Source organism: Phlebotomus papatasi, chromosome 2 (genome assembly GCF_024763615.1).
Source record: "Phlebotomus papatasi isolate M1 chromosome 2, Ppap_2.1, whole genome shotgun sequence".
NCBI lineage: Eukaryota > Metazoa > Arthropoda > Insecta > Diptera > Psychodidae > Phlebotomus > Phlebotomus papatasi.
In genome coordinates, this window is record NC_077223.1 from 109,301,506 (window position 1) to 109,329,498 (window position 27,993).

The window sequence follows — 27,993 nt, forward strand, 5'->3', positions numbered from 1 at the left end:
CGCCAGGGGGATTGCACGTCAGTTTGTGGAATAATTTTTAACGAAAGAGGAAACATTTTTGGGACAGAAAAAATGGCATCATGGCTGCCTAGCGCTTGAATATGCTTTGAGAAAAAATCCATTTTCTGTTTGCAATTTAGGAGATTTTGCTGAAAAAATACGCGAAAAAGTTGCCCAGGGTACTGGTGCATGTGTTTCAAGTGGAAAATTTGGCAAAGTGATAGTGAAAGTGGGTGAAAAAGTGGTGAAAAGTTGGCTTGTGACATTTTCTCGGTCCGCGCGCGCGTCGTTTTCCGGAAAAAGACAAAAAAGCGCTCAGAAGTGAATCGCCCCAGAGATTTTTAATGCGCTGTTTGGGTGTGTAAAATGACGACAAATTGGCCGGAAACAGTGGACAATGTCGAATTCAGTTTTTACGGACTTTACGGCACAGAATAAGAATGACAGCAGCCTGGTAATTGTTATGAATAAGGATGGAAGCGTTGTGTCCGTCGATCCAACAGCTCTTCGCAGTTATCTGAGTAATTGAGCCTCCCACAGAGTGCCCCCTCTGTCCCTTGTATCAGCTCCAAATGAATGCCACTGGCTTTGTTCTTCCTGCAGAAAATGAATCCGGCAACACTTCCGTGAGCGTCGTTCGAGTCACATCACCGACGCCGAGTCTCAAGGAGGAAATCGAGAAGGAGCAGCAGGAAAAGCCCCTGGACAATGATGACATGGACATTGAGTCCACCAGGCAGGATGTAGATGAAGAAGCACCCCATGTCAGAGTCACAGTCGAAGATTACTATCCTCCGGATGAAGCCAAGAAGCTCGCAGCTGAAATCCTCCGTAAGTCACCCCTTTTTAAATTTTCCTCCCAAAATCTCAGCATCAGCCCCTCCTTGCCCCCTTGAAGACTCTCCCTTAGCGGAATCTCTTTCCCTTTTGAAAGATTTATTGCTTTTCCTCGTCATTTTATGCAAAGTCATTGCATGGAAAATTAGGAAGTTTCTGGGGAAATTTCCATTGAAAGTCAACTGAAATTTGGGTCAGGGGATTCTACAATAAAAGTCCTTTAATGTTTTAATGAGAATATTTAAAAGCACCATTGATAGATTTTTCCCGGAATTTTCCAATTAGCTTCAATTAAGAGCAAATTTTATTAAAATTCACAAGGCAGTTATTGGTTTTCCACAAAATCTATTTAAAAATTTTGCAGAGAAAAGGGTTTTTGATTATTAAATTAATTTTGAGAATAAATAAGAAAGATATACATACATTTACTGTTTATTGATGTTTATGAAATATTTATCGGTTCTTAGCAGTTTATGATCGGTTCAGCCTTGTTAGGAATTTAAAGACCTTTCCAACGAACCCAAATTTGTTTCAATCGATTGAGAAATGCGTTCTGCAGAGCCTTTTTTGACTTTCGAAATTGAAAAATTATCAGGAGAAAAAATTGACAATGGCTGATTTTTAAAAATTCAAACTGATCCAATTTGACTTTTAATGGTGCTAGCACACCTTTTTAATTAACGAAAATTCAAAGTCGTTTGAAATTTTACCTCACTCTGAAATCAGATACATCTCTCTCTTTCTGTCAAATGGAAATTGAAAAGGAAAATTATTTGATTTTGGTTAGAAGAATTAAGATGTAATGGCACTGGCACACTTTTTCAATTTAGTGAAATTCAATCAATTGAAATGTTACCTTTTACTCTTTCAAACTGAAATCAGATACAGCTGTCTCTTTCTGTCAAATGAAATTTAATATTGAAATTGAAAATGAAAGTGAAATTCCAATTTTCATTTGACAGAAAGAGACAAACATATCTTATTTCAGTTTGAAAGAGTAAGAGGTTAAAATTTCAATCGATTGAATTTCAGTAAATTGAAAAATTGTGCCAGCGCCATAAAATTTCAATTTTACATCTTACAAAATACAAGGTTTCTTTTATTTACTTATAGCGCTGGCACACATTTTCAATTGAGTGAAATTCAATCGATTGAAATTTTATCTCTTACTCTTTTAAACTGAAATCAGATATAGTTGTCTCTTTCTGCCAAATGAAATTTAAAATAAAAATTGAAATTTCAATTTCCATTTGAAGGAAAAGAGACAAACATATCTTATTTCAGTTTGAAAGAGTAAGAGGTAAAATTTCAATCGATTGAACTTTATTAAATTGAAAAGGTGTGCCAGCGCCATTAAAATTATATTTTAATAGTTCCGACACACCTTTTAGATCAGGAAAAATTTCATGAAGTCGAAATTCGAATCCCTTTCTCACTTGTTTTGCATATGTCTATCTCATTCTTTCTCACTCTTCTTCTTCTTCTTTTAAGCATCACAACAAATTCAATTTAGCTCAATCGGATTTGGAGTCCGAAAGAATGAGATAGTCATATGCAAAGGATGTGAGAACGAAAGGGATGCGAACTTTTATTTCATGACATTGTCCTGATTTAAAAGGTTTGCCGCATCTATAAATAATCAACTAACTCAATCAATCAATTAATAAACTGATTAACTTTTGTTTTTATACCAATCATGTATCATCTTTTCCTGACCTAAGTCGATTTTCAATGACTAGAATTTATTTTACTGAAATAATTTTTTTTATCTGTCTAAATTTAAAATTTTCATGAACAAAATTGATTTTCTTGGCCAAAATGAATTTTCTTACGGACTGAAATCAAAATTTAATAACTTAATACTTAATTTAATACTTATTTCATTAATTTACTTAATAAAATTTAAAAATGTTTTTCTTGCACACAAAAACCTATTTTGTTATATTAACCTAAATTGATTTTTCACCAACCAAAACCTTAAATTGTAATTTTGTTAATTAAAATGACTGTTTTTTTATTAACAAAATTTATTTACTTGTTGGACCCTTTTTATTAGTTGAATTAATTTTTTTTATTTTCCTTAAAAGCTTTTTTTTATTGACTAAAATCGATTTTTGACCGATCGAATTTTTGTTTTATTACTGCAGACCTTTTAGATCAGGAAATTTCCATGAAGTCAAAATTCACATTCCTTTCTTTTTAATAAAAATATTTTTCTTTGACAAAATATTATTTTTTACGCTCTTTCATCAGAAAAAAAAACTTGGCCTAAAATCGTTTGTCTTTGATAGACCAAAATACATATTTTTGACTTTGTAAAATCGATTTTTATGGCTCCGGCACACCTTTTAGATCAGGAAAATTTCATGTACTCGAAATTCGAAACCCTTTCTTTCTCACATGTTTTGCATATGACTATCTCATTCTTTCGCATACCAAATTCGATTAAGCTAAATTGAATTTGGAGTGATGTTTAAGAGAAGAAGAAAAGTGCGACAGAATTAGATAGACATATGCAAAGCGTGTGAGTATGACAAGGATTCGAATTTCGATTTTATGAACTTTCTTGATCTAAAAGGTATGCCGGAGGCATTAGAATACAATTTAGTTACTTATGGCTCCGGCACACCTCTTAGACCAAGAAAATTCCAAGAAACCGAAATTCACGTCCCTTTCATTCCCAAACTTTTTGTATAAGTCCATCCCATTCTTTCGCACTCTTCTTCTTCTTTTAAGCATCACACCAAATTCAATTTAGTTCGACTTAATTTTGAGAGCGAAAATGTAAGAGAAACTTATGCGAAAAGTTTGAGTATGAAAGGGATAGTGAATTTTGATTTCATGAAATTATCTTGATCAAAAAGGTGTGCTGGAGCCATTAGTAACTATGTTTTATAGACCAAATTGTATTTTTTACTGACCTAAATTGTTTTTTTTTACTGACCAAAAATTAAAATTGCAATAAAATTAAAATTGAAATTGAAATATTGGTATTTCAAATCGATTTTTTAATTATCAAAATTGATTCACTTATTGGATAAAATTTATATTTTTCCTGACCGAAATTGAATTTTTACTGATAAAAATTTATTTTACTATAGATTAATGTAGATTTTTTTACTTACTGAAATCGATGCTACATTGTTGAATGAAATATATTTTTAAGCGAAAATCATTTTTTATAGGCCAAGATTGATCGAAATCGACTTTTACTGACCAAAATTTATCTTATTATTGAATAAGAAATATATCGTCGGTTGCGTCTACCTCTGTCGTATCTGCATTTGTTTTGTATCTGCATTTGGTGCAAGCTACAATACAGACGTACCCTCTTGCGTTAAATGCTGACACAAAAGAAATGCAGATACGACAGAGGTAGACGCAACCGACGATATTTTATTAAGTGGAATCGATTTATTAACTGTCTTTTATCGGTATTTTGATTGAATTTGAAAAATATTTGTTTTTTTCTTGCTGATATATGTTTTTTGTTATGTTTTCAGCACAAAGAAAATTTAATTTAATCGAAATTCACATTTTTTCGTCTGTCAAACATTTTATATGGGCCTGTACCGCTGTTTGGCACTCTTGTTCGTCTTCTTTTGAACATCACAACAAATTCAGTTTAGCTAAATCTAATTTTCAGTGCAAAAAAAAGGGTTGTGAATTTTGATTTCATAAAATTCTCAATTTTTTTAGTTATCGATTTTCTTTACTGACTACAATTACTCTACTTTATTTTTTTTTATGGCGCTGGCACACCTTTTCAATTGAGTAAAATTCAGTCGATTGAAATTTTACCTCTTACTCTTTCAAACTAAAATAAGATATAGCTGTTCATTTCTGTCAAATGAAAATTGAAATTGAAATTTCAATTTTTATTTGACAGAAAGAGAGAAAATATATCTGAATTTAGTTTGAAAGAGTAAGAACACTGAGACAAAAAAACAGGTTGCGATTAACTCATTTTCCTCGTAACTTTAACACTTTTTAGGTGTAAAAATATATTAAGATTTTTTAATGTTAATTTTACACCTTTTTAAGGGTAAAATTAACATGAAAAAGGGTAACTTTAATCCATAATACACCTAAAAAGCTTAATATTTACATCGATTTCGGATCAATAATGCAGGGTAAAATTAACATTTCTAGAATGTTATTTTAACTTTTTCGGATTTCTCTCACTCAAGTGAAGTAAAATTTCAATGGATTGATTTCACTCAATTGAAAAGGTGTGCCAGCGATATTAGTTTTCTATTTTTTAGATTAATTTCCTTAAAATATTTAAATTAAATAAATATAAAAATCGATTTTAGCATCCTCACAAATCCTTTTTTGCTCTCTTATCTTTTTATCATACTTCCTTCTTGATATTTTTGCGTTGAGTTTGTAGCTCAACGCAAATTATTCCAATTATTCACCGGACGCGCTTCGATCAAGGATCGAAACGAGGACCTCTGCGTCACAAAGCCAACACTTTGCCCATTGAGCTACCGAGACCCCAAAATGCAATTTACGAATTTCTTTAGGTTCTTGACAGTTTTTATCTGTCAAAATTTAAATTCAAATCCAACTGAAATTTCTCAAACGGTTTAGCAAAGTTTCCTTACTGGCTTTTTCTTATGCAGAATATGCTGGGATGACTTCGCATTTACTTCTTGACATTGACAATGAAGAACGCGTTAAGAGTATCCACAATGATCATTGCTACACTCCCCTGACTTCCCCGAGTCAGCGTCATCCTGCATCACGTTCCCAGACCCCAACAGCAGCAGCAGCAGCGGCACCGCAGAAGGAGCAGCAGCAGCCGCCCAAGAAGGTGCCAGAGATCAAACAGAAGGACGACAGCAAGGCCAAGGAGGAGTCTCCGGAAGCGGACAAGTCCGAGGCTGAGACTGAAAGTACTGAAAGTGAAAGTGAATTTAGTGTGAGTGAAAGTGAGAACGATCGGGACAGTGATTTGGACTATCAGGTGAATGATCGAGTGTCCAGACGGGTGAGTGGTAGAAAAGTTCGTGGGGGTGTTGCCAAAGGGGTTCAGAGTACGCGAAATCGGGTTGGTAGGAAGAGACAGAGTTTCTCAGTTGAGGCAGGAGGAGGAGGCGGAGGAGGCGGTGAGAGTGGTGAAGAGGAGGAAGTGAAGGAGAAGAAGAAGAAGCCTAAAGGTAAGGTAAGCAATAAGGCATCACCGTTGAAGGTGGTGAAGAAGAAGGAGGAAGTTCAGGTGATTCAGCAGACGGTAGTTAAGGAGGAAGTTAAGGCAGTTCCGGAAGTTGCTGCTGCAAGGTCTGGGCAGCAGCAATTGCAGCCGGTGAAGAAGGATAAAAAGCCTCCGGCTCATGTTGAGGCTCTGTTCTCGGACATGACCTCACTTTTCTCCACGCCGGACATTATAAAGAAGGTAGGGAGCGAAGCAGGAGCAGGAGCAGGAGGAGCAGGAACAGGAAGTGGGAGTAAAACAGAACCTCCACCTTTGGTGTATACAAAGACTTTTGGGCAGAAGAAGGAGAGTGCCCTGGAAACGGATCAGCTGGAGCTGATAGATTCGATTGTGAAGCAGGAACTGGAGACGTCACAGACAATGTCTGGCCAGAGAATGGCTGAGGACATTCCGAGTATTGTGAAGATGCTGGAGAATCCGGAGAGTTCAATTGATCCGGTTCTCTTGAATGATGTCATTGGACTCAATTCAAATCAAGTTCCAACGACATCAGCGCCATCTGTCCCGACTTCTGGGCAGACGGATCTGGATCTCTTGGAGGGTCTGACATCCGAAGATGGCCTTCCGGATGAACTACTGCAACATGTGGCGGAATTGGTGGAAAATAAGAATTTGCAGGAGGTGATTGATAAGCAGGTTTTGGGTGTTCAGACAACTCTGTCCACGTCAACGGTCACCACAATTTCCACCAATCCGCCGGTCAGTTCCAGCACACCAAAGACAGAAGAGAAGGAGAGTCCATTTGTGAAGTTGGCCAAGCAGAAGCAAATGGCCAAGGAGGCTGCAGCCTCGATAATGTCCATGAATCGAAAGGAGCCAATTACAATTGTCCGGAGTGATGGCAGAGTCATCACTCTGCCACCAATTGAAGCTCCAACAACGCGAGGGGCCAAGAGAAGAGCCCAGAGTTCAGCTTCGACTCCCAACACTTCAGTAGCTTCTTCTCCAACATCGACTCCTCAGCAAAAGTCCAAGGATCCCGATTCCCTGCCGTCAATGAAGAAAATCGTGTCAAAAATGGAGAAAGACGCCAAGGCAGGAAGTCGAAGGACGAGTGCAACGCCCTCTGTGGCAGAATCCGAGGAGAACATGGATTCCGATGCCAGTTGGAACTCCGAGGATGATCCTGACAGGTTAGTTCCACCTTTTCTCTCTATCCCAATTTTTCAGGACATTTACCTCTCATTCCTTTGACATTTAGAGATTTAATGGGGAAGAAGAAGAAGAAGAAGAAGTGTCAAACTTGATTGAGTGTTTTTTGACAGAAGATTCCAAGTCAAGATTTTATTGTTTTTTACTTGTTGTTGTTCTTTATAAATGCTCTTTTTCTAATAAATGTTACAATTTCTTGTTTAAAAAATATTTCTTTAAATTTATATATATATTTCTTTTTAAATTTCCATTAACTCATCTTCGTTGTTTTTTAAAAAAAATAAAGAAGTTTAATAAAGTTTTGTCAAGAAAAAGTCTGAAGATTCGGCTAATTGTTTCAAAGGTAAGGGTCATTTGTAAAAAAAATTGCAAATTTTTGGATTAAAAAAGAAAGTATTCCAAATTAATCCGTTTGTGTACTAAATTTAGTACATAGGCGAATTTGTATAAATTTTTGTATTTAGTACATAGTCGATTCAATAGAAAAAATAACATTCTGTCAATTTGGTTATGGAGAGTAATTCAGTTCAAGCTGATTGTGTACTAAATTTAGTACACAAGTATTTTGTTTAATTTTGTTTTGCGTTTCAAAAATTAAAGAGAACATTTGAATATTCAATTTAGAAAATAATATCCTATCAATTTGGTTTTATAGAGATTAATCCAGATCGATCCATTTGTGTACTAAATTTAGTAGGGAAAAGTACTCTCCCTTCGAGCGTTCACGCTTTCGAATAATGTGAATTTTCTTTCATTTTTCCTAAAAGACTTACATATTTTCTATTAAATATTAGTTAGCTGATTATCAATTATTGATAATTATGTGATAATCATGTGAAAGTCTCTTAGGGAAAGGAAATGAAATTCACATTATACGAAGGCACAAACCTTCGAAGGGAGAGTACTTTCCCGTTAACATATTCTTCTCTCAATTTGATTTAATAGAAATTAAGCAACATCAATTCGTTTTAAATTTCAGTAATGAATTTTAAAGAAAAGTTTTGTCTTTTTTATCGTATAGAACATGATCCAATTCAATCTGTTTGTGTACTAAATTTAGTGCATAACCGATTTTCCTTATTTTTTTCGTTTTGTAACTCAAAGATCAGGATTAGATGAAAGAGAAACTTTTAATATGGAATTTAAAAAATAATATATCAAATAAGTTTTATAGAAATTAATTCACATTAATCCATTTGTGTACTAAATTTAGTGCATAAGCGATTTTTTGTTTCTCAAATCAGGTTTAGATAAAACAGATTTTAAAAGCTTTAATTAAAAATATTAAATTCTGTCAATTTTATTGAATAAAAATAAATTTACTTCAATCTCTGTACTAATTTTAGTACACTACAAAGCTTGAGTTTTTATCTCTTGAACATTAGGATCAAACATGAAATTGAATGACAATAAATAAGATTCTATTTCTAAACATAAATTAGGTAAAAAAATAGGTATACATTTTTCAAAATTTAGTACACCTCGAATTTAGTTTTGAATGAAAAATTAATAAAGAAAATATTTAAAACATTCGCTTTACATAATATAAAAGCAAAGTTTCAATTTTGCATTATAGTAAATACCTTGAAAATTTGGTCTTAAATTTGATGTTTTTTTTTAAATTAGTACACAGGATATTTTGTTTTGCAAAATTGAAAAATACACATGGAATATAAAGCCAAGAGAAAGATAAAATTGCTTAAAGATAAATAAATCTTGATAAACTATCTTTTGTACTAAATTTAGTACAGATTGGTTTACGGATTTTTAAAATAATTTAAAAATCAAAATTAATATTTTTGTATAAAAAATAATCGAAAACTCTTGTTTCGTACACATTTAGTACACACAATTGGTTCGCAAGGAATGGAAAGTCAAAAAACTAAATTCATGACTGAAATTTCTTAAAAAGAGCTCAGTCTGAAAAGGATCGATTTTGTACTAAATTAACCTTTTAACAATTTTTCATATTAACTGAAAAAAATTATTATTTTTTCGATTGGGTCACATTTAGAGTAACATTAAGAATTTATTATTTGGGAAAGTAATAGAGAGTGTTCTTGTGCTATATTTAATACACAGCTCAGATTTCAGGGTATTGTTTTACAAGAAGCAAAATTTGACTAGTTTTCCCTGCATTCCGAATGTGGCATTTTTGAATTAGAACTTTTTATAAATCAATTCTGAAAACTTAAAATTAATTTCAATAAAGTTATGTTATTTTTTTCTAAAGCAAGTATTTCAGAATTAATTTTTCTACGAAGGAAGATCTTTACAGATCAAATTTTTAGTACAGAAATTGGATCACATTTGTACTAAGGCTGTACTGACAAGTACTAAAAGTAACTATAATAATTTCATTTTTTTTAATGAGTTTTTCTCTATGTTTATTCAATATGGTTAAAATATTCAAGATTAGCACAGAGTACTAAATTTATTTTTCTGACAGTTTTATGATCAAACGCTGTGGAGAAAGCATATTTAAGGACTGATTTTCCAAACGAACGACATTAAGTCAGTATTGTTAAATATTTAGAATAAAATTTTGGATGTTACTTGTACTAAAGATGTACTAAAACCATGAAATTTTTTTTAAATAGTTTTTTTTAAAGAAAAATGTATCGATGTTTATTCAAAACAGTTGAACTTGAACAAATTATGATTTACTTCGTGTACTAAAAATTAGTACATCTCGGATTTCAGGTTTTAGTATCACAAATTAGCCCCTAAATAATAATGTCTTCAACTTGGGTAGATCATAACAGACTTAATTATCTTCCCGGCAGACTTTGGTGCATTTGCAAGCAGCCCCACAACAATCGCTTCATGATCTGCTGCGACTCGTGCGAAGACTGGTTCCACGGCAAATGCGTGAATATCACCAAGGCGATGGGACAGCAGATGGAGGAGCAGGGCATTGAGTGGCGCTGTCCCAATTGCCTCAAGAAGGGCGGATCAGCCAAGGTTTGTCTTTGATTTCCATCTAATACACTCTCTCGCCTCAGAAGTTGATTCAGTGACCACAAAATCCCCTTCCTCAGTATCTTATCTCTCAGTCTTTGGCCAAAATCTCTTGATTTTCCCAAACTCAAATTGAAGGTTTTTCTTTCTGTCGAAAAAAAAGCAGAGTTAATTGGGAGAAAACTGGGTCAGTGCAAAATCCAGTGAAAAATTCGGAAGATTTTATTTTTAGATCAGAGTTTAGTTTATGCAAATTCCAATGATACTCAAATTTCCGGATGATTTTTTTCAGTGTTAATTTTTCGTGAGAGTAAAAATGTTTATGAGAAAATTGAGGGTGATCTTCACTGAATAATTTCTGAAACGAATCCCAAAAAAAATCAAGTGAGAGAGAAAGAAAGATATGAGAGTGAATTTAGTAAGATTGTGTATAAAAAAATCAATTTTAGCAATGCAACATGATTATGCTGATTCGATCGTGAGAAAATTAAATGTAAGGCTGATATTTTGATTTATTTTAAATACTTTTTTTTATATTTACCAAATTGTAAGGAATTGGCCGCATTCTCTTTATCAAGCTAAGAGGTTAGCTTGAAATTGTGAGGTTATGTTCGTCCTAACCTCAAACAAATTCAGTGGATTTTAAAAAGCATGATTTTTAATGCTTTTTTTAAAAAATAAATATGAGTGCATTCAAAAATTCTATTCAGATATAAAAAAATTTGAGGTTAGTTTGAATTTTTCATGGTTAGAAAATTAGTTTTACTCCTTTTTACGGATTTATTACAAAGGGTTATGAAACTTTTATTGCTTTCATTTTTTAAATGCATCGTTCAAACTGCTAGGATTTACAATAGATAATAGATAAAACATATTATAGGGACTAATTTCCTGATTCAATTAATGGGTTATCTTGATTTGTGAGGTTATGCTAAACATAACCTAAAATATCTTCAACAGTTTCTTAAAGGCAAAACTTTAGCAATGTTATACAATTATAGTGGTTCTTAAAATCTGAATTTGTACTCATTCATAACCTTTAAAAGAATAACCTCAAAAGATTTTTAGAGGTTATAGATCGTTAGTCGCGATGACTTTTATTTTATTATGAAGAATTAATGTTAGTACTTTTGAACATTACAAATGCTTTGTGATACAAAATACTTAAATTTTCTGTAAATAAATTCGTGGACAAGGAATTTTAGAATTTTACCCATTCATAAAATGTGAGGTTAAGTTATCTTAAATGTAACATCATCTCACACATTTCAAGTCAATTTTTTATCTGATTATGAACATTTTCCCACCATCTGTAAATATTTTTCACTGAAAATTTATCTAACAAAACGTTCTGTTACAAATTTCCGTACTTTCTCGAAGCGACATAACCTAGAAAGTATGTTTTGAGTGTCAATAGTTCTGCATTTATCTTTTATAATTATGGATTTGCCATAAATGAATCAATTCGATTTTGCTTGCTTATAAAAAGTAGTTTCTAAAATGTTAAAAATTAAATGAATTAAACAAATGCCTCTAAAATTATGTTTTTGAGGTTAAATTTAATATAACCTCAAATTATCAAAACGACTTTTAAGTTAAATAATTTTGCTTATTTGTTATTTTATGCAACATATGCAAGATATTCTGGCTATTTAAAATTTACTGTGTAAAAGAAAACGATGAAAGATAGGGCAGAATCACATTTACAGTAAAATGCTCGCCGTATTTCATTAATTTACGCATTTTCATTGCAATTCTTACGCAAATTTTCCATTACTGTATTACCTTATCTCATACTCGGTGGCACTAGGTGAAAATGATATAAGAAAATTGAAGAAATAAAACGAAAATATGATAAACGATGAGCAAAAAAAAACTGTAAGATAAATTATTCGTACAGTTTTTTTTTGCTCACCGTTTATCGAATTTTCGTTTTATTTCTTCAATTTTCTTATATTATTTTCACCTAGTGCCACCGAGTATGAGATAAGGTAAAACGGTAATGGAAAATTTGCATAAGAATTGCAATGAAAATGCGTAAATTAACGAAATACGACTAGGCTACGGCAAACATTTTACTGTCAATGTGATTCTGCCTTTACGATAAAATCATTCTGGTGTTTCTTGTAGCTTTATATCGTCGGTTGAATCAGGAACTGAATACAGACACAAAGCAAAGACGACATCTCTATATCTTAGCTTTGAAATCATTTTCTAGATATTTTTCCGAGTTAATTTACAGCCTATCAGTAACTACTTTCTTAATTTTGAGAAGCTACGACAAATGCTGATTTAACTGACGAAATGGGACTCACGAAACTCGAAACATGATACATGATACATGAGGAATGAAACACAAGACATGAAACGTGAAATACAAATTACCAAAGTCGATTTAATGGAGGGGTCATCGAAGACCTCAAGTCACTATCTCAAACTATTGGAATTTTATCTAAAAAAAATGGAGTTTTCAATGCATATCTTGATGATTAACTTAATTGCTGCCTTATTTGTTTCTCACGGTTTTAAAGCATAATCATATTGGGCTTAAAAAAAACATATTGTAAATTAATAGTAGTATGTCATTTTGGGGAATATTCCGTCTTTTTTTTTATTTAAATTATTGTTCCAAATTTCATTTTTGACATAAAAAAAATATCCCAGTGGAATATTTCCCAAATGAAAAATTTACTAAAAAATACTAACAAAAAAATTAAAATTATAAATAATTAAAAACAAGATATTTAGAAAAAAATAACTGTATTTAAGAAAAGATAAAAAGAAAAGTCATAAATCATGGATGAAAAAATTGTTCAATCAAGCATGTTTAAATGTCTCAATTGTGATATTAATTTTAACTAACCTATTTGTATATTTAAAAAAAATATGGACTAAAAATATTTAATCTATAAAATTTATCAAGAGAGAGAGAGAGAGAGAGAAAATTTATGAGAGAGATGAAGAGAAAATTTTCCCAAATAAAGATTTCTTTGAAAAAAAAAAATGCTGAAAAAATGCAAAATGGAATTTTCAATTCCTTTCAGTTTTTCTCTTTTTGGATGTGCCACTTTGATACAAAAAAAAAAACGATTTGTATTTGTTGAGTTCTCCCCTCATTTTCTCTCTTTCTTTCTCATCACTTTTTAAACACCGAAATTGGGTTAAATTGAGTTTTCCCCGTTTTCTCACTTGATTTTCACTCTTAGTTGATTTTTTTTGTTGTATTCTGGCTTGAGATTAATTTGAGGCATTTTTTTCTTTTGTACCTTGTGCCGATTTTTGGGGGAACAAAAACAATCATTGCAGAAATCGGGAGAGAGTGAAAGTTCTTCGGCTCAGAGTCCAAGTTCGTCCTCAAGTAGTTTGTTGAGTTGCATCGTTTGCAAAAAACCCGCAAGACTCAATTCAATCTACTGCAGCGATGATTGCATTCGAAAGCACGCCATAGTCACCACAAAGATCACGGCTAAGGAGCCAGCAGCCAAGCCGGGTGGTACCCCGTTGGGAACTAAGAAGGTGGGAGTGCTCAAAAATAAGTTTGACAGGGTGATTGTGTACAACAAAGTCACGGGGAAGTGTTTGAGTGGAGAATCAGCACCAACTTTGACCAATTTGAAGCACTGGCTCTCCGAGAATCCCAACTACGAAGTGGTTCAGCCGGGAAGTGCCCTTGGACAAGCATTTAAGGTACGTTTTATTCTTCAACTTTCCCACATACTCTGGCTTCGAACACTTCATATTTTTCCCATGTTAGCTAATTTTAAGTCACACATTTCCTGAAAAAAAAAAACAAATTTTCCAGAAGAAATTTTCCCACATTGAAACACATAAGGCACACTGGCGCCTCTGGTGTTGGTTTTACAAACTTCACTTGTTCTAGAAAGTTGTAGGGAATTCCAAGACCTTTCATTTGCACCTCGGTTGATTGATTTCTGTTAAGTAGAACAAGAGATACTGCCCTTTAAGTGTCAAAAAATTGAAAAAAAAACGGAATTGTCTAAATTACGGCGTAAAAAATCGTAGAAGAACAGTACAATTTTTGTAAAATCGTTGTTTATTGAGAAGAAAAATCACCATTGGATAAAAATGATCTCTGAAAGGGTACTCTTGTTTTTTTTTTGACATAAGTGACTATTGCGCCCCTAGTGTTGGTTTCAGAAAGCTGGCTTGTTTTATGCAATTGTGCTTTCGAAGACCTTTCATTTGCTTCTTAAATGATCCAATACGGTTAATCAGAACTCGAGCTTTGGCTATTTAAGTGTGAAAAATAAGATAAATGAATTTGCCTAATTTTAGTCAAGACCGTCAAGACCGTCCTGTATCTCCGGTTGTAATTAACATTTTGAGCTAAATTTTGGGTTTTTGGTTTCGTCTCGATGAGCACTTTCAGATGGAAGTTCAAAAAGTCACAATAGGTTGTTCTGCGATAGCGTCAAAATTCGTCAAAATTCAGACTCATTTTTCTCAGAACCGCCATTGTGCAAGTTAATCAAATTTCAGAGTGTTGTAGTCTACACTATGAGGTTTACAAAAAGTGTCGTGGGTTCGCTGTGGTTACAATAGAACCGGAGATATGAAGGGTCAAAGTTCACGAAATTCTAAAAATCATATCTCCAGTTCTATTTAAAGATCCCACAAATTGCTACAACTTTCTAGAACATATGAACTTCGTAGGACCAACAACACACGTAGGAAAAAACACATCTTTATCTCATAATTTTCCTTGCAATGTTCCAGATCTTTCTTATAAATATTTTAGTAATATTCTTCTTGAAAAAATAATTAAAATCTCTAAAGATCGCAGGGTCCTTAAAGATACCGTTATTTAAATACTCTGAGTAATAAATTCAGAGAAAAAAAATGTTTTAATTAATTATACTGAGAACTTTTTGCTTAAATTCTTTAGTAACGATACCCTTACAACCCTATGAACTTCAGCAATTCTAGCTCCTTTTTTATGGAGAATATTTCTCTGAAGACGACAAAAGAGTGCAATCGAGAAAATACGTTTAACGGAATTAAAGAATATTCGAGGATATTTGAGGAAAATCTGGATACAAGAAAAATAGACGAATAGGGATACGGTGTTTTTTTGGAAAAATGTTCCTTGAGATCAGTTCCCTTTTAGAAAACGTTCTTTGGCGTCAACAACTTACGATATGCCGTTATTTAAAAAAAAAGAACAAGTGTGATGAAAATAGTTCTACCCTTACTTTAAGATATCTGAAAAAATTGACGTGATGGACCATAAGTTTCTTCGGGTCATATTTTGAAGATACGCCAAGGACTCCGAAAATACCTGTGATTTGCCATTAAACGAAAAAAGTTTTCGTTTAATCGCAAGTTTGCATGGGAGCTACCAGATAGATCAGTCAAAGGAAAAATATAAAAATATTTATTTAAAGTTTAAGTCATACATTGACTTTGTCCCGAATTTCATTAAGATCGGTTATGCCGTTTTCGAGTAATAAATTGTCAAATTTGTGAATTTTCCGAAGGATATCGTTAATTTCCCAAGGACTGCCAGTTCTTTTTGACTTTGGTCTCGGTAAATTTTAAGTTATACACCAACACTTACAAAATGGGCCTAGTCCCATCTCTGGCGAAGGGTTGGACCGGCTTCCATACATTTCTGCCCATTGTCCTTTATAGAGAACATTCTGGTTTATATTTCACCCATATATCATTTTCTGCCAGTTCATCTAAATCCATTATATTTTGGTTTAAATACATTTCACGAATTTTGATTCAAGATTACTGAATGGCGTCCCCTAACTTAATTTGCATGCATTCCGAGTTAGCTCACGTTAAGAATCACACCTACATAAGTCGGTTAAGATTATCTGTCCTTTTTTTGAAGCCTTTCCTCGAAGACCCTACTGTTCTATCTTTCACCGTTTTCTCTCTGTAGCCCTTTTTGTAAATCCTACGGGACTGGGTACAGAAAATCAGTCACACAGTGGCGCCATCTCTTAGGAATTCTCTTAGGAATTCTTTCCCAACGCCTTTTCCACTTTGCAGGCAAAACAGGCCCAATTGGCTAGCATTTCTAAGCAAATGGCCATCAAGAGGCAGCAGCAGGCGGAGAGAGAAAGGGAGGGGCGGGATAAGGTGCAGACACAGCTGAAAGTGACACAGAAGGGTCAGATAGTTGTGATGCACCCGAGTGGTCAGAAGGTGGGAGAGGGTAAGGCTGTTGCTAAGCCGGCAAAATTGCCACAAGCTTCAACGAGTAGTGGCCAGAAGTCCACTCTGAAGCAATCCACTCTGCCCGTGACGAAGAGTAAGAAGTCTCCGGGGAGTAGTAGTAGTGGAGGGGATTCGTCGAATAAACCGGTAGCCAGGGGGGAACCGGAGCCGATTAGGGTGAATGTTAGGAGGACGCTGAAGGAGCAGTTGACGAGTAGGATTGCAGATACGCCGGAAGCGGTGGGGAAGTTGAGTGGGGAGGAAGTGACAAAATTTGCCACGGATGTTGAATATGAGATGTTTATGTTGTTCAATAAGGACACTGGGACGAAGTATCGGGCGAAATATCGATCATTGATGTTCAATATCAAGGATAGGAAGAATATGTCGTTGCTGGAGAAGATCTGTGGGAAGATGATAACGGCTAGTCAGTTGGTGCGAATGGCACCGGAAGAACTGGCTAGTCAGGAATTGGCACAGTGGAGAGAGAATGAGAATAAGCATCAGTTGGAGATGATAAAGAAGTCAGAATTGGATTTATTGGCTTGTGCGAAGAATTACGTGTTGAAGACGCACAAAGGAGAGGAAGTTATTGAGAGTAGGATCAGTGATCGGGTTTCCCTGGATCCGTCAATTGCCGTGGAGGATGTTGTGTCTGTGCTGAATGATACGGTGACTAGTAGCAGTGAACCGGGTGCAGGTGGTTCTGTGGCGGGGAAGGAGAAGTCCCAGGGGAAGGGGGAGAAGGGGAAAGATGGAGTGTCAAGTAGCAAAAGTCACTCCAGTAGCAGCAGTAGCGGTAGCAAGAAAAAGGATCGGGATAGGAGGAGCAGAAGTCGAGATCGACATGATTCCCGTGGGAAATCGTCCAAGCACAAGCGGAAACGGAGCAGGGACAGAAGGAGCAGGAGTAGGGAGAAGGAAGAGAGGCATAGGGAGAGTAAAAGAGATGATAGGAAGGACAAGAGGGACAGAAAGAGTGTCTCTTCGTCCAGTTCAAAGAAATCTTCAGAACAGAAACCGCCACAGAAAGAACTGAAGCCTCTGGTGAGTGAAAAGAAGGAAGATACCTTCAATCTCATTGATAAAATCCTCAAGGCATCAGAATTGATTGAGAAAGCACCTCAGGAGGAGGAGGAGGATAAGAAAGAAGAGTCCAAGGAGGTCAAAGAAGAACCAATGGAGAAGACTGAAATACTTCCGGAACCTCCGAAGAAATCCATGAGTGTTGAAAGTGATCAAGAACCTTCCAGTACAATTACAATTCCCACCCCGCCAGAGACGGCTTTTGACACAGAGGAAGAATTCCCCGAGGATAAACCATCAATTTGGTCAGGAAGTATCAATATGGTTGATGTGGCCACATTCCAAATTGCAGCATTCAGTGTTAGTGGAGAATGTGACGTGGTGGGCAAAGAACTCCCTCCGGCTCTAGACATTGTCGGTCGGATTAGTCCGGAAACGGTCTGGGAGTACATCAGCAAGATCAAAAAATCCGGAAACAAAGAGATTCTGATAATGCAATTCAAAGCTGAAACAGAATCCGAACAGGCTAAATATTCAGCTCTGTACTCGTACTTGGATTCCCGGAAGCGTCTGGGAGTTGTAAAGACTTCTTCCAGCACCATCAAGGATTTCTACATCTCACCATTGGCTGCCCATAAATCCCTCCCGACGGTCCTGCTGCCCATTAAGGGGGTCGGTTTTGAGGACAATCGTCCAGATTTGCTCCTGGGGATCATTGTGATGATCAAAAGTGGGATCAAGAGGGTCTCAACGACTCAAGTCTCCTCAAAGGTTTGTGGCATCTCTGCCCCATTTCCCTCAAAACTCCTGGTTATCCCTTTTCTCCTTCCATTCCTTTGCAGCATTCAAAGAGGGCAGCACTGACTGCAGCTAAGGGTCAGATACCTGCCACGGACAATCACACACCGCCAACGAGTCCCAATCCGCCGGCTGTCATCAAGCCAAAGGGATTGCAGGAGTCCAGGAAGAAGCTGATGATGATTCTGCCCAAGCAGAGTTCAAAGGACAAGGCACAAGTTCCGGACACGAAAACCGCTGCTCCAGCTAAAGGTAGGGCTTTTTTCCAATTTTTCGGGCACTTTAAACTATATTTTATAAAATTACCTAATGTTTTGTTATTTTTAAAAAGTACTTTGTAAAATTTACTAATGTCTTATTGTTTTTCTGATCGAAATACTCAAAAATACCAAGTTGGCAATTAAAAAAAAACACTTGATTTTTTTTGAGATCGTTAAAGTTCATGTAAAATTGGAAAATTATTTTTATTATTGTCTTCTTATTCTAACTTTTATATAAAAAAAAATTATAACAAAAAGCGCAAAAAGCTTTGTTCAATCAATTTTTCGTTGGTTTTAGTACTACTTCTTTTATTATATATTTTTTACAAAAGGTTATATAACAAAAATTCAATATATTCATCGAATTTTCCGATGTGACATGAGTTTTAAAGATGAATAAAATAGCCTTGTTCAATTATTTTTCTTATACTTAATTTAGTACAGAATAACTTACAAATTCGTTTAAATAAAATTTCATTAACAGTTATGTACTAAATTTAGTACAAGATAAATTAATTATCCCTTCATTTTTTCATTCATTATAATTTTCATTTATTCATTGAAATAATTGATTTGGCTTATACTAAATTCAGCATATGATCGTTAAAAAAATTTTCGGCAGAGGAAAAATTTTTGAAACATTTCTGTACTAAACTTAGTACAAAACAAAAGAATTATCTTTTCTTTACTTCATTCATTTGAATAATTCATTTGTTTTGAACTAAATTTAGTACAAAATTGGTAAAGAAATTTATTCAATGGAATTTTTTTTAAAAGCATTTCCGTACTAAATTTAGTATAGTATAAATGAATTATTCATCCACTCATTCATTTGAATAATTCCTTTGTTTTGCACTAAATTTAATACAGAATCGTTAAAGAAATTTTATTCGTAGGAAAAATTTCATAGAGTTGCGTAGTAAATTTAGTACAACATAAATGAATTATCCATTAATTCCTTAATTTAAATAACTTATTTGTCTTGTACTAAAAATTTAGTACAGAATCGTCAACAAAATTTTATTTAGGGGAATAGTTTCTTAAACGTTTCCGTATTAAATTTAGTACAGTATAAATGAATTATCCATTCATACCTTCTTTCATTTGAATAATTCATTTGTTTTGAACTAAATTTAGTACAAAATTGTTAAATAAATTTATTCAATAGTTTTTTTTAATATTTCCGTACTAAATTTAGTACAAAACAAATAAATTATTCATTAATTCTTCCATTATTTATAAAGAGTTTTTTGGTAGGAGGGAAATATAATTTGTTAATCACTCACCAATTTTATATTACATCTTGCACGCGTCGCGGTTTGTCTTAAACTAAACTTCTTCTCTCGTCGCTCCTGGATTTTTCGCGCGGATTTCGCCATCTATTGACTATCCTACATTTATTTATTTATTTATTTGGCTTGTACTAAAAATTTAGTACAGAAACGTTAACGAAATTTTATTCAGAGCAATAGTTTCTTAAACGCCTCCGTACTAAATTTAGTACTATAAATAAATTAATAAAGGCTGTTTTAATTAAATTTTCCTTTTTGTAAACGAATATTCTTTGTACTAAATATAAAAAATCTTAAATATTCTTCATTTTTTTCATTAAAAATATTCTGCAATTTGTTATCATTAATCTTATTAATGTTTTAATGACCATTGAAATTTTGTAAGATTAGCTTGCATTGAAGTCAAAGTTTATTTTTTTTTGTACTAATTAAAAACACCCTCGAATTCATTTTGCGAGGATTATGCTATTATGCTTTATTTTCACAAGAAGTAATTCAATGCTATTCAGTCGGTAAAGTCCTCCAATTAAGCTGAAAAGAATATTAAATAATGAAAAAAAACAAAACATCAATTTTGAGAAAGTAATTCTCAAGTTCATGAAATTTCTTTGAGTTCAAAACCGCAGAGATTTCAACTGAAGATTTGTCAGTTCCTAATTTTCCGTTTGTTGTCTGTGCAATCTTACGCAACCGAGCGGATTTTGCTCAATGAACTCTGGTTATTAGTTGCTGATGGACTGTTTTGAAGTGAAAACAGGTGAAAACTGTGATTCACCCCATTTGCATTTTTTCCAAACAACAATTAATCTGGGGCCTTTTGTAGGTCAGTAGATGAAGACGGGAAGAACATTTTGAAGAAAAAAAAATTGCAATTCAAGGATTTAAATGATTTAAATTATTTCTCACACTTAATATTTTTTTTATTAGCTCGTTTTTCATATATCGCCTTTAATTAAAATATAATCTATTTGACGGACAATTTTTTGATATTTATTTTTGGATTTTTTTTGCTATTGTAAATTTTTGGCGCACGTGATTTATGGGGGTCGGTTTTATGAATAATTCATTGGCGATCAAAAGTTAAAATAAAATTGAATCACAACACGCATTTAATTAAACGCACGAAGAAATGTTTAAAACAGCCGACACCTACATTTTATGATCAATTAAGAGCATAATATGCAGGAAATAAAAAAATTTATTTAAATACTCGATAATTTAATTAATTTATTGGTATTAGCAGAGCTGAGAGAGGGGATAAGATATTTGTGAATAAATGCATTTTGTTTAGATAAAATGTCATTAATTTGTCATTTAAGATCAAAAGGTTTATCAACTTAAAAAATGGAAGTACATGTAGTTTTATTTCCGTAGGAAATCCAATGGAAGTTGTATGAATTTTTCTATCGTTTCTACACGAGAGAAATCCGAAAAAGTTAAAATAACATTCCGGAAATGTTTGTTTTACTCTGCATTATTGATCCGAAATCGGTGTAAATATTACCCTTTTTAGGTGTATTAGGGGTTAAATTAACCCTTTTTCATGTTAATTTTACCCTTAAAAAGGTATAAAATTAACATTAAAAAATGTTGATATATTTTTACACATAAAAAGTGTTAAATTCCTGAGGAAAAAAAGGAAAGCACCCCCGTTTTTTCTCAGTATATAATGAATTTCCGAGGAATTTTGTATTAAAATTATGGATGTTTTTCTTTCATAGGAGATCTGTCCCAAATTCCGGTCAGCTTGCAATTCCGGTCACTTCTTTTGTTCCTCAAATTTTCATGAATTTTTAGTTTTTGCATACTCTAGAGATTATACAATGCAAAAAAATCAAATAATGTCACTTCGACGAACGAGATGATGTAAAAAAGTATTTGGAAGAATTCCGAAAAAGCAAGGAACTTTGAGATCTATGAAGTAGCCGAAATATTACTCAAAGCTATGACTATTTTTGTCCATTTCAAAATGTATTAAGAAGATTAAGAATGATTTTAGAGAAAACAAAGACGATAATCTGTCTACAAGGTTCCAAGCAACACTCCCCAAAAAGAAGTAACAAAAAAAAAAAAAAAAACAATTTGTATTAAAAAGGGGTGGCAAATCGTCCCAGGCTTTGCGAAATGTCCGAACTCGTAATTTAGGTGCTTTACTGTTTACCGGTTCTCAGTCGATTTAAATCAATTTGTAAATCACTCGAAGGACCCTACAAAATAATTTGAAGAGTAATAGAATTGATTTTCGGACAAAAATTACTGATCGTTTTATAATTGATTCATTATCGGTTCACAATCGATTCATAAATCACTCATATTATTCTTCAAAATATTTACCTTTGGAATAATATAATTAAATTCTGGATAAAAGTTTGTTATCCGTTATGAATCGGTTCATTACTGGTTTAGAATCGATTAGAACCAGTTCAGTTTTATCGGAATTTCCAAGACCTTTCCAACGAGCAGTGGCGTACCAAGAGGTTTTGGCGCCCGGGGCGAATATCTTGGCGAGTGCCTCTTACATATGAAATATCTACTGAAATTTTTACAACTAATCATTTATCTATGTATTAAATATTCGTTTATCGACAGAATATCTTCACAGGACATATATTTGAACTATTTCTGATGCCGAAAATGGACAGCTAAATTTTCAATAATTTTCGATTTTTTTTTTGAATATTTTGCAAAATATCTCGAAATCTACCTCACCGATTTCTTATATTTTAAGCTTATGTTGTAGAGCTATTTCGGTGTAGACCAAATTTAAAAAATCTTTAATCGGTGTATTAGTTTCCGAGATTATTGCAATTTAAAGCAAAAAAGATTTTTCAAAAATTTTCTGTATTTTTTTTTTTATTTTTCGTAAAAATAAACTAAAAAGCTAATTGAATAAACCAATTAAAAAAAATTCATAATGCCTCCGCTCCGGCACACTTTTTAGATCGGTAAAATTTAATGAAATCAAAATTCGTGTCCGTTTCTTTCTCAAAAGATTTGCATAAGTCTATCCTACTCTTTCGACCCCAAATTGGACTGAGCTAAATTTAATTTGGTGTGATGTTCAAAAGAAGAAGAAGAAGAGTGCGAAATAGTAGAATAGACATATACTAAACTTTTAAGAAAGGGATGTGAATTTCGATTTTATGAAATTTTCCTGATTTAAAATGTGTGCCAGAGCCATAAGGGCACCATAAGAGATGCTGGTCTAGAAGGAAGGCATTACAGATAGTGTATATATTATGTTAAGTATATTATGTACTCGAGGAATTCTTTGCGGATCTTTGGAAAACTCACGGACTTTCGCGAAATTATTCGCGGATCTTTGCGGACTGTAGTTTTTGTTCATAGAATTTTCCTTATTCTCAAGGGGAATTACGCACATCGTAAGACCGTCTTCAGACTAGAGGTTTAGCCTAGTTTTCGAAGATCTCAAAATCCTAAATAGCAACCAATTTAATTTGTTCCTTTGATTCAAATAGATTACTTTTCCTTAATAGTCCATTTCTAAGTCAAAATTTTCCAAAACTTTTCGACTAATAAGAAATTAGAGAAGTTAAGCCTTAGGTCTGAAACCAATATAATCATAAAGGGTGCTATAATCATAAATTGACTATAAAATTCATCGTATAACACTGTGCAAAAAGTTTTCTCGTGTTCTTTCAAAGGACTGGTATTTACATCTCATTATTCTTAGAGCGCCTACATATTTTAAAGCCTTAAGCTTTCACCGTCTAATTTAATTTGTTGGCGCCCCTAATTTTTTGAGCGCTCTAAATTTAAATATCATAATTTTTAAATGCCCCTAATTTTTTGCGTCAGTTTTTTTTCTTTCTAATTTCCTGGTGCCTAGGAGCTCTAATTTTCTAAGTGTTTACGTTTAAAGCGTCTTGATTTTATAACGTTTTAATTTTTTAGGCTCTTAAATTTTTTTGGTTACCTTACGACGCCCCATATATTTACAGCGTCCGGGGCGATCGCCCCCTTCTCCCCCGCCACGGTACGCCTATGCCAATGAGCCCAAACATAATCCAATCGCTTGATAAACGCGCTGTCTAGTGTTGAGACTTTTAACTTTGAAAAACCGTTATAAGGAATGATTGAACGGTATTTTCACACATGGTAAATTGTCTGCCTGGGTGATCTCTAAAATATATTGTTGCGGACCTGCTTTGACTGGTCCAAACATACAAACGCCATCTATACTTGAGGCCAGGGACTTTGAGACTGCCCTCCTAATGCTAAATATGGACATAAATTTCTCCAATGTGTAGAGCAGACGTACACTGAAAAAATGGGATATTTAACGTTTATTCGGTTTGCAACGTTTTCAGTGCCTTCGATGTCGAGGCTATTAATCTCTGGGTGCCCTTCTGCTTCTCTGTCCGGGAGCTATATGGGCCATTTTAGAAACCGATGAAATAGGGCTTTCCCTCATAAGAACATCTTTGGACAAGTCGGAGCAAATCGCCCAGGGATTATCCTAAGATGAGTCAGAGTGGATCTCCAGTGTGGTCTCGGAGTAAAATTTCGAAACTTTAATTGCAATTGCATATGTGTTGCTTACATGAATTATAGCGTTAAGGTGAAAAATCGTGTCGTGACAAATTACACAAAGAAACACAATACTCAGAATAAGAAACGACTAGCAAATGGGAAATTTTACAGGATAGCAATTTCAATTTTTGAAGATTTTTTTTTTTTTTTTTTTGAAATTGTGGACCAGCATTTATTTTATGATAAACCCCTCGCGCATATTAGAAGTGGTGGCTTGTAAGAAGTCCAACAGTTTATAGAAACTCTTTTCCTCAGAGATCAGAGGCATTTTTGTGGAATGTTGTTAGTCATTGCCCTAAAGCAGACATTAAGTCACGAGAGTCAAGAACTTGAGGAAATGACTTTTATCTGACCAATTGAGAGTCTTTCCTTTGTTCTTTTGCAGAACCAAATCCCGATGACGATGAACCCTACTCTCCTGGTGGGAGTGACGAAGATATCCCGATCATCCCTTCAAGCACTTCAGCTGCCCCAGCAACGATGTCAGCTCTCGATGCTGACGACATTCAGAGGAAGATGGAGGAACTCAATCGGCAGATTGGAGCCAAGAAGATGGAAATTGCTGGGATTCTCAACAAAGGACAGGACACTATTGTAAGTAAACATTTTTTAATTGACTTCTATTCTACCATTGATGACACTTTGCCATTTGCATTTGACTCGGGAAAAGTTCAAGGTTTGCAAAGTGCAAACTGTTTTTATTTATTTGCAAAATTATTTATTATTATTTTTAAAGGATTTGCAATTGCATTTTGGATTGAAAATTAATTTTTTTATGGGTTTATAGCCAAAGTGGAAATAAAGATCAATTTGCAAAAAAACAAAATACTTTGCAAATTTATTTGCAAAGTTTGCAAATTAAAAAAAATTAGTAAGAATTGTTAAATTTAATTTAAGATGTATACAATTATTTATTTATTCTTAATAACTTTGCAAAATTTCATTTCACGAAAATCACTTTGCAATTTTTTCCAAAGTTTTCGTATTTAAAAATTGACCAAAGAACTATTTACATTTTCATTAATTTCTTGCATTTTTAATCGAAGTTTGTCTGCAAAATTAATGCAATCCAAAAGACAAATAATGAAAATTCATTAGAGACTCATAAACATTTCAATCTACAAATTATTGAGACAGTTTACAAAGTTAAGAAATTTTTAATGAACATTTGAAATTTTTGAGCGTTTAATTATTCATTCAATTTGTAAAAAGGAAGGAGCATTTTTTGATTTTAACACGATTTAGTTTTAACTAAAGCTGAATCCACATAATGAAAAGTTTCATAAGAATTTTTAATTCCCAACTGTTCTCAATTGCATTTGGATCAAGTGCGCTGGAATGAATTGGTTGTCAAATCAATTGTACGAAGAAAACATAAACAGTTGTTTCACGCGCCGAACAGCTGATTTGACAACCGATTTATTCGCGCACACTTGATTCAAATGCGACTGAGAACAGTTGGGAACTGAATTGGGAACTACAAATAACTTTATGAAAAGTTTTCTGCAAAAATGCAATGGCCTCAGCCATTCAGAGTGCTCTATTTTAGTTTAGGCCTTTCCTTCTTATGCGATTTTTCATAATGTGAATAAGCCTTTAGTACATAAATTCATTTTGCAACAGTTTAAAAAATTTGCAAAGTCCAGAAATTAACTAAAACAGGTAAAGTTTGACTTATTTCATTTAAAGTTTTTGTGAAATTCACTTTGCTGAGTATATTTAAATAAAAATGAATTAAAATAACAGAATGAGACTTTGCACTTTTCAATGGAAAAATGAAAAATTAAAGCTTAAAATGAAAAGTTTGATATTTTTTGATTTTTTTAATTTGCAATTTTAAGTTGATAAAATACGTCTAAAGACATAATCGCAATTTTCGAATAATTCTATTAAAAGTAAAAACTTTACACTTTGCGAATGAAATGCAAGGTTTTAAAATTTGTGAAAAGCAATGACATTGATATACAGTCTTTAAATGTAAAGTTTCCTTCATTACAAAATTCATAAAATCATTTTTATTTGCTTTAAAAATAAAAAATCATAATATTAAATATTCTAAGTTGCAAAGTTAATGATAAACTTTGAATAAAGTAAAGAACGAAGATAAATTTTATAATTAGTATCTCGAGTAAGTCCAAAACCGAGGAACAAAGAAAACGTCAACGACTTAAGTAGTAAACGTGTTTGAATTTTCGGAAATGAAATGTGTAGTAAATATTGCACTTTGCATTTTTGTTTAATTCCAAATGAAAGGTTGTTGAATTTTCAAAGTGAGACTTTTTTGCTTTCTAAAAGGTCTCCAAATTATGATTTTTAATAAGAGTTTCAAGATTTTCAGACACTGTTTTTAAGTGATAATGACAAACTTTGCAAAAATCTGATACCTGAATTGCAAAGTTAAATTTTATGGCATTTTAGAGAATTCTAAGTGTGAAATTGTATTTTCAATCAGATTTTGTTAAAAATGACATACTTTGCACTTTGCAAAATATTTGCAAAGTTGTGAATTTTGAAGTCTTGAAGTTGCAAATTGTCAGAAATGGTAGACAGAAACAATTTTGGGAAATTGTTCCTGAGATTTTGGGAATTGTTTAGAATGATGAGCCCTACTCACCATCGCGGCCTGTGACACCGCCTGGGATTCCAGCAATTCCAGCTGCAATTCCTTCTCTCGCCAATATTTCGATACCATCGAATCTCTCGGAGATTCTCGCGAGTATTAAGAGTGTTACGGGGCCGGTGGTGCAACCGGGTCCGGTGGTTCCTTCGGCTGCAGCAGCCAAGGGCACCAATCAAGTCACTCCGATGGAAGTCGATGATGATGATGAGGAGTACACTCCCATTGCTCCGTCGAGTAGTGCAGTGACTTTCCAGGGGGTTGATTACAAACCAGCTGGCTATAAGCCGATTGCTGCTGCTGTGCCGGATAGTTCAGGGCCCAGCAAATTGGCTCAGTTGAGTGAGGAGGAGCTGCTTAGTATGGTTCCGGATGATGCAATTCTCGAGGATATTAAGGCCACAAAATCCGAGGAGGCTGCAACAGAGCAGAGCGAAGAGCCTCTCGGTAAAAAGTCCAAGTGGGAGGAGAGGGAAAAGTCCTCGGAACCTCCCCCTCCGGGTCTTGAGGATGAATATGAGCCAGAATAAGAAAGAAAAGAAAATTCTTTTGGTCTCAAAATCTTAGAGATTAAGTGTTTTATCCATTTCAGATGAAACAATACTACAACTTTGTTTTTATACATAGGTAAAGAAAAAAACACTCTAAAGTTTAACATTTTTAAGCTTCTAAAAATAAACCATTCAGTAGTTTATGGAGTAAGGACGAAGTATAAGGTAAAGTGAAAAAAAAATCTCTAATTGCAAATAAATTGGAAAAGAAGTTGTATGAAAGGTATCAATGGAACAATTGAGTATCCAATATTAACATTTATTCAATGTAATTTTTAGCAATTGCTATACCTACTATATTTTATGAATTCTATTAAAAAAAAAACAAACAACTAGCGCAAAAGAACTTAGTCTTATCATATTGGTAATCGCGAAAAAATGAATTCTATAAAAAAAAATTAAAAGGAAAAAAAGATGAATGGGATGTTCAGTGACAGAGTGAAATATCGTGAATCCTGTAAGTGAGACAAAATTCACTAAAAGAAAAAAAACTTTAATGAATATAAATAAAAAGAAAATGAAGATTGTACTGAAA

At 33.6% G+C, this 27,993-nt stretch overlaps 1 protein-coding gene across 1 annotated transcript; it reads left to right on the forward strand.

Moving 5' to 3' along the window:
- Positions 1-25: 25 nt before the first annotated feature.
- On the forward strand, positions 26-27,993 carry LOC129800764 (death-inducer obliterator 1). Its single transcript, XM_055845380.1, has 9 exons — positions 26-521; positions 604-831; positions 5,466-7,191; positions 9,997-10,174; positions 13,478-13,858; positions 16,193-18,157; positions 18,229-18,436; positions 24,676-24,884; positions 26,886-27,993. Exons 1-9 carry the CDS (start codon positions 398-400, stop codon positions 27,435-27,437), a joined length of 5,571 nt encoding a protein of 1,856 aa, XP_055701355.1. The 5' UTR covers positions 26-397; the 3' UTR covers positions 27,438-27,993.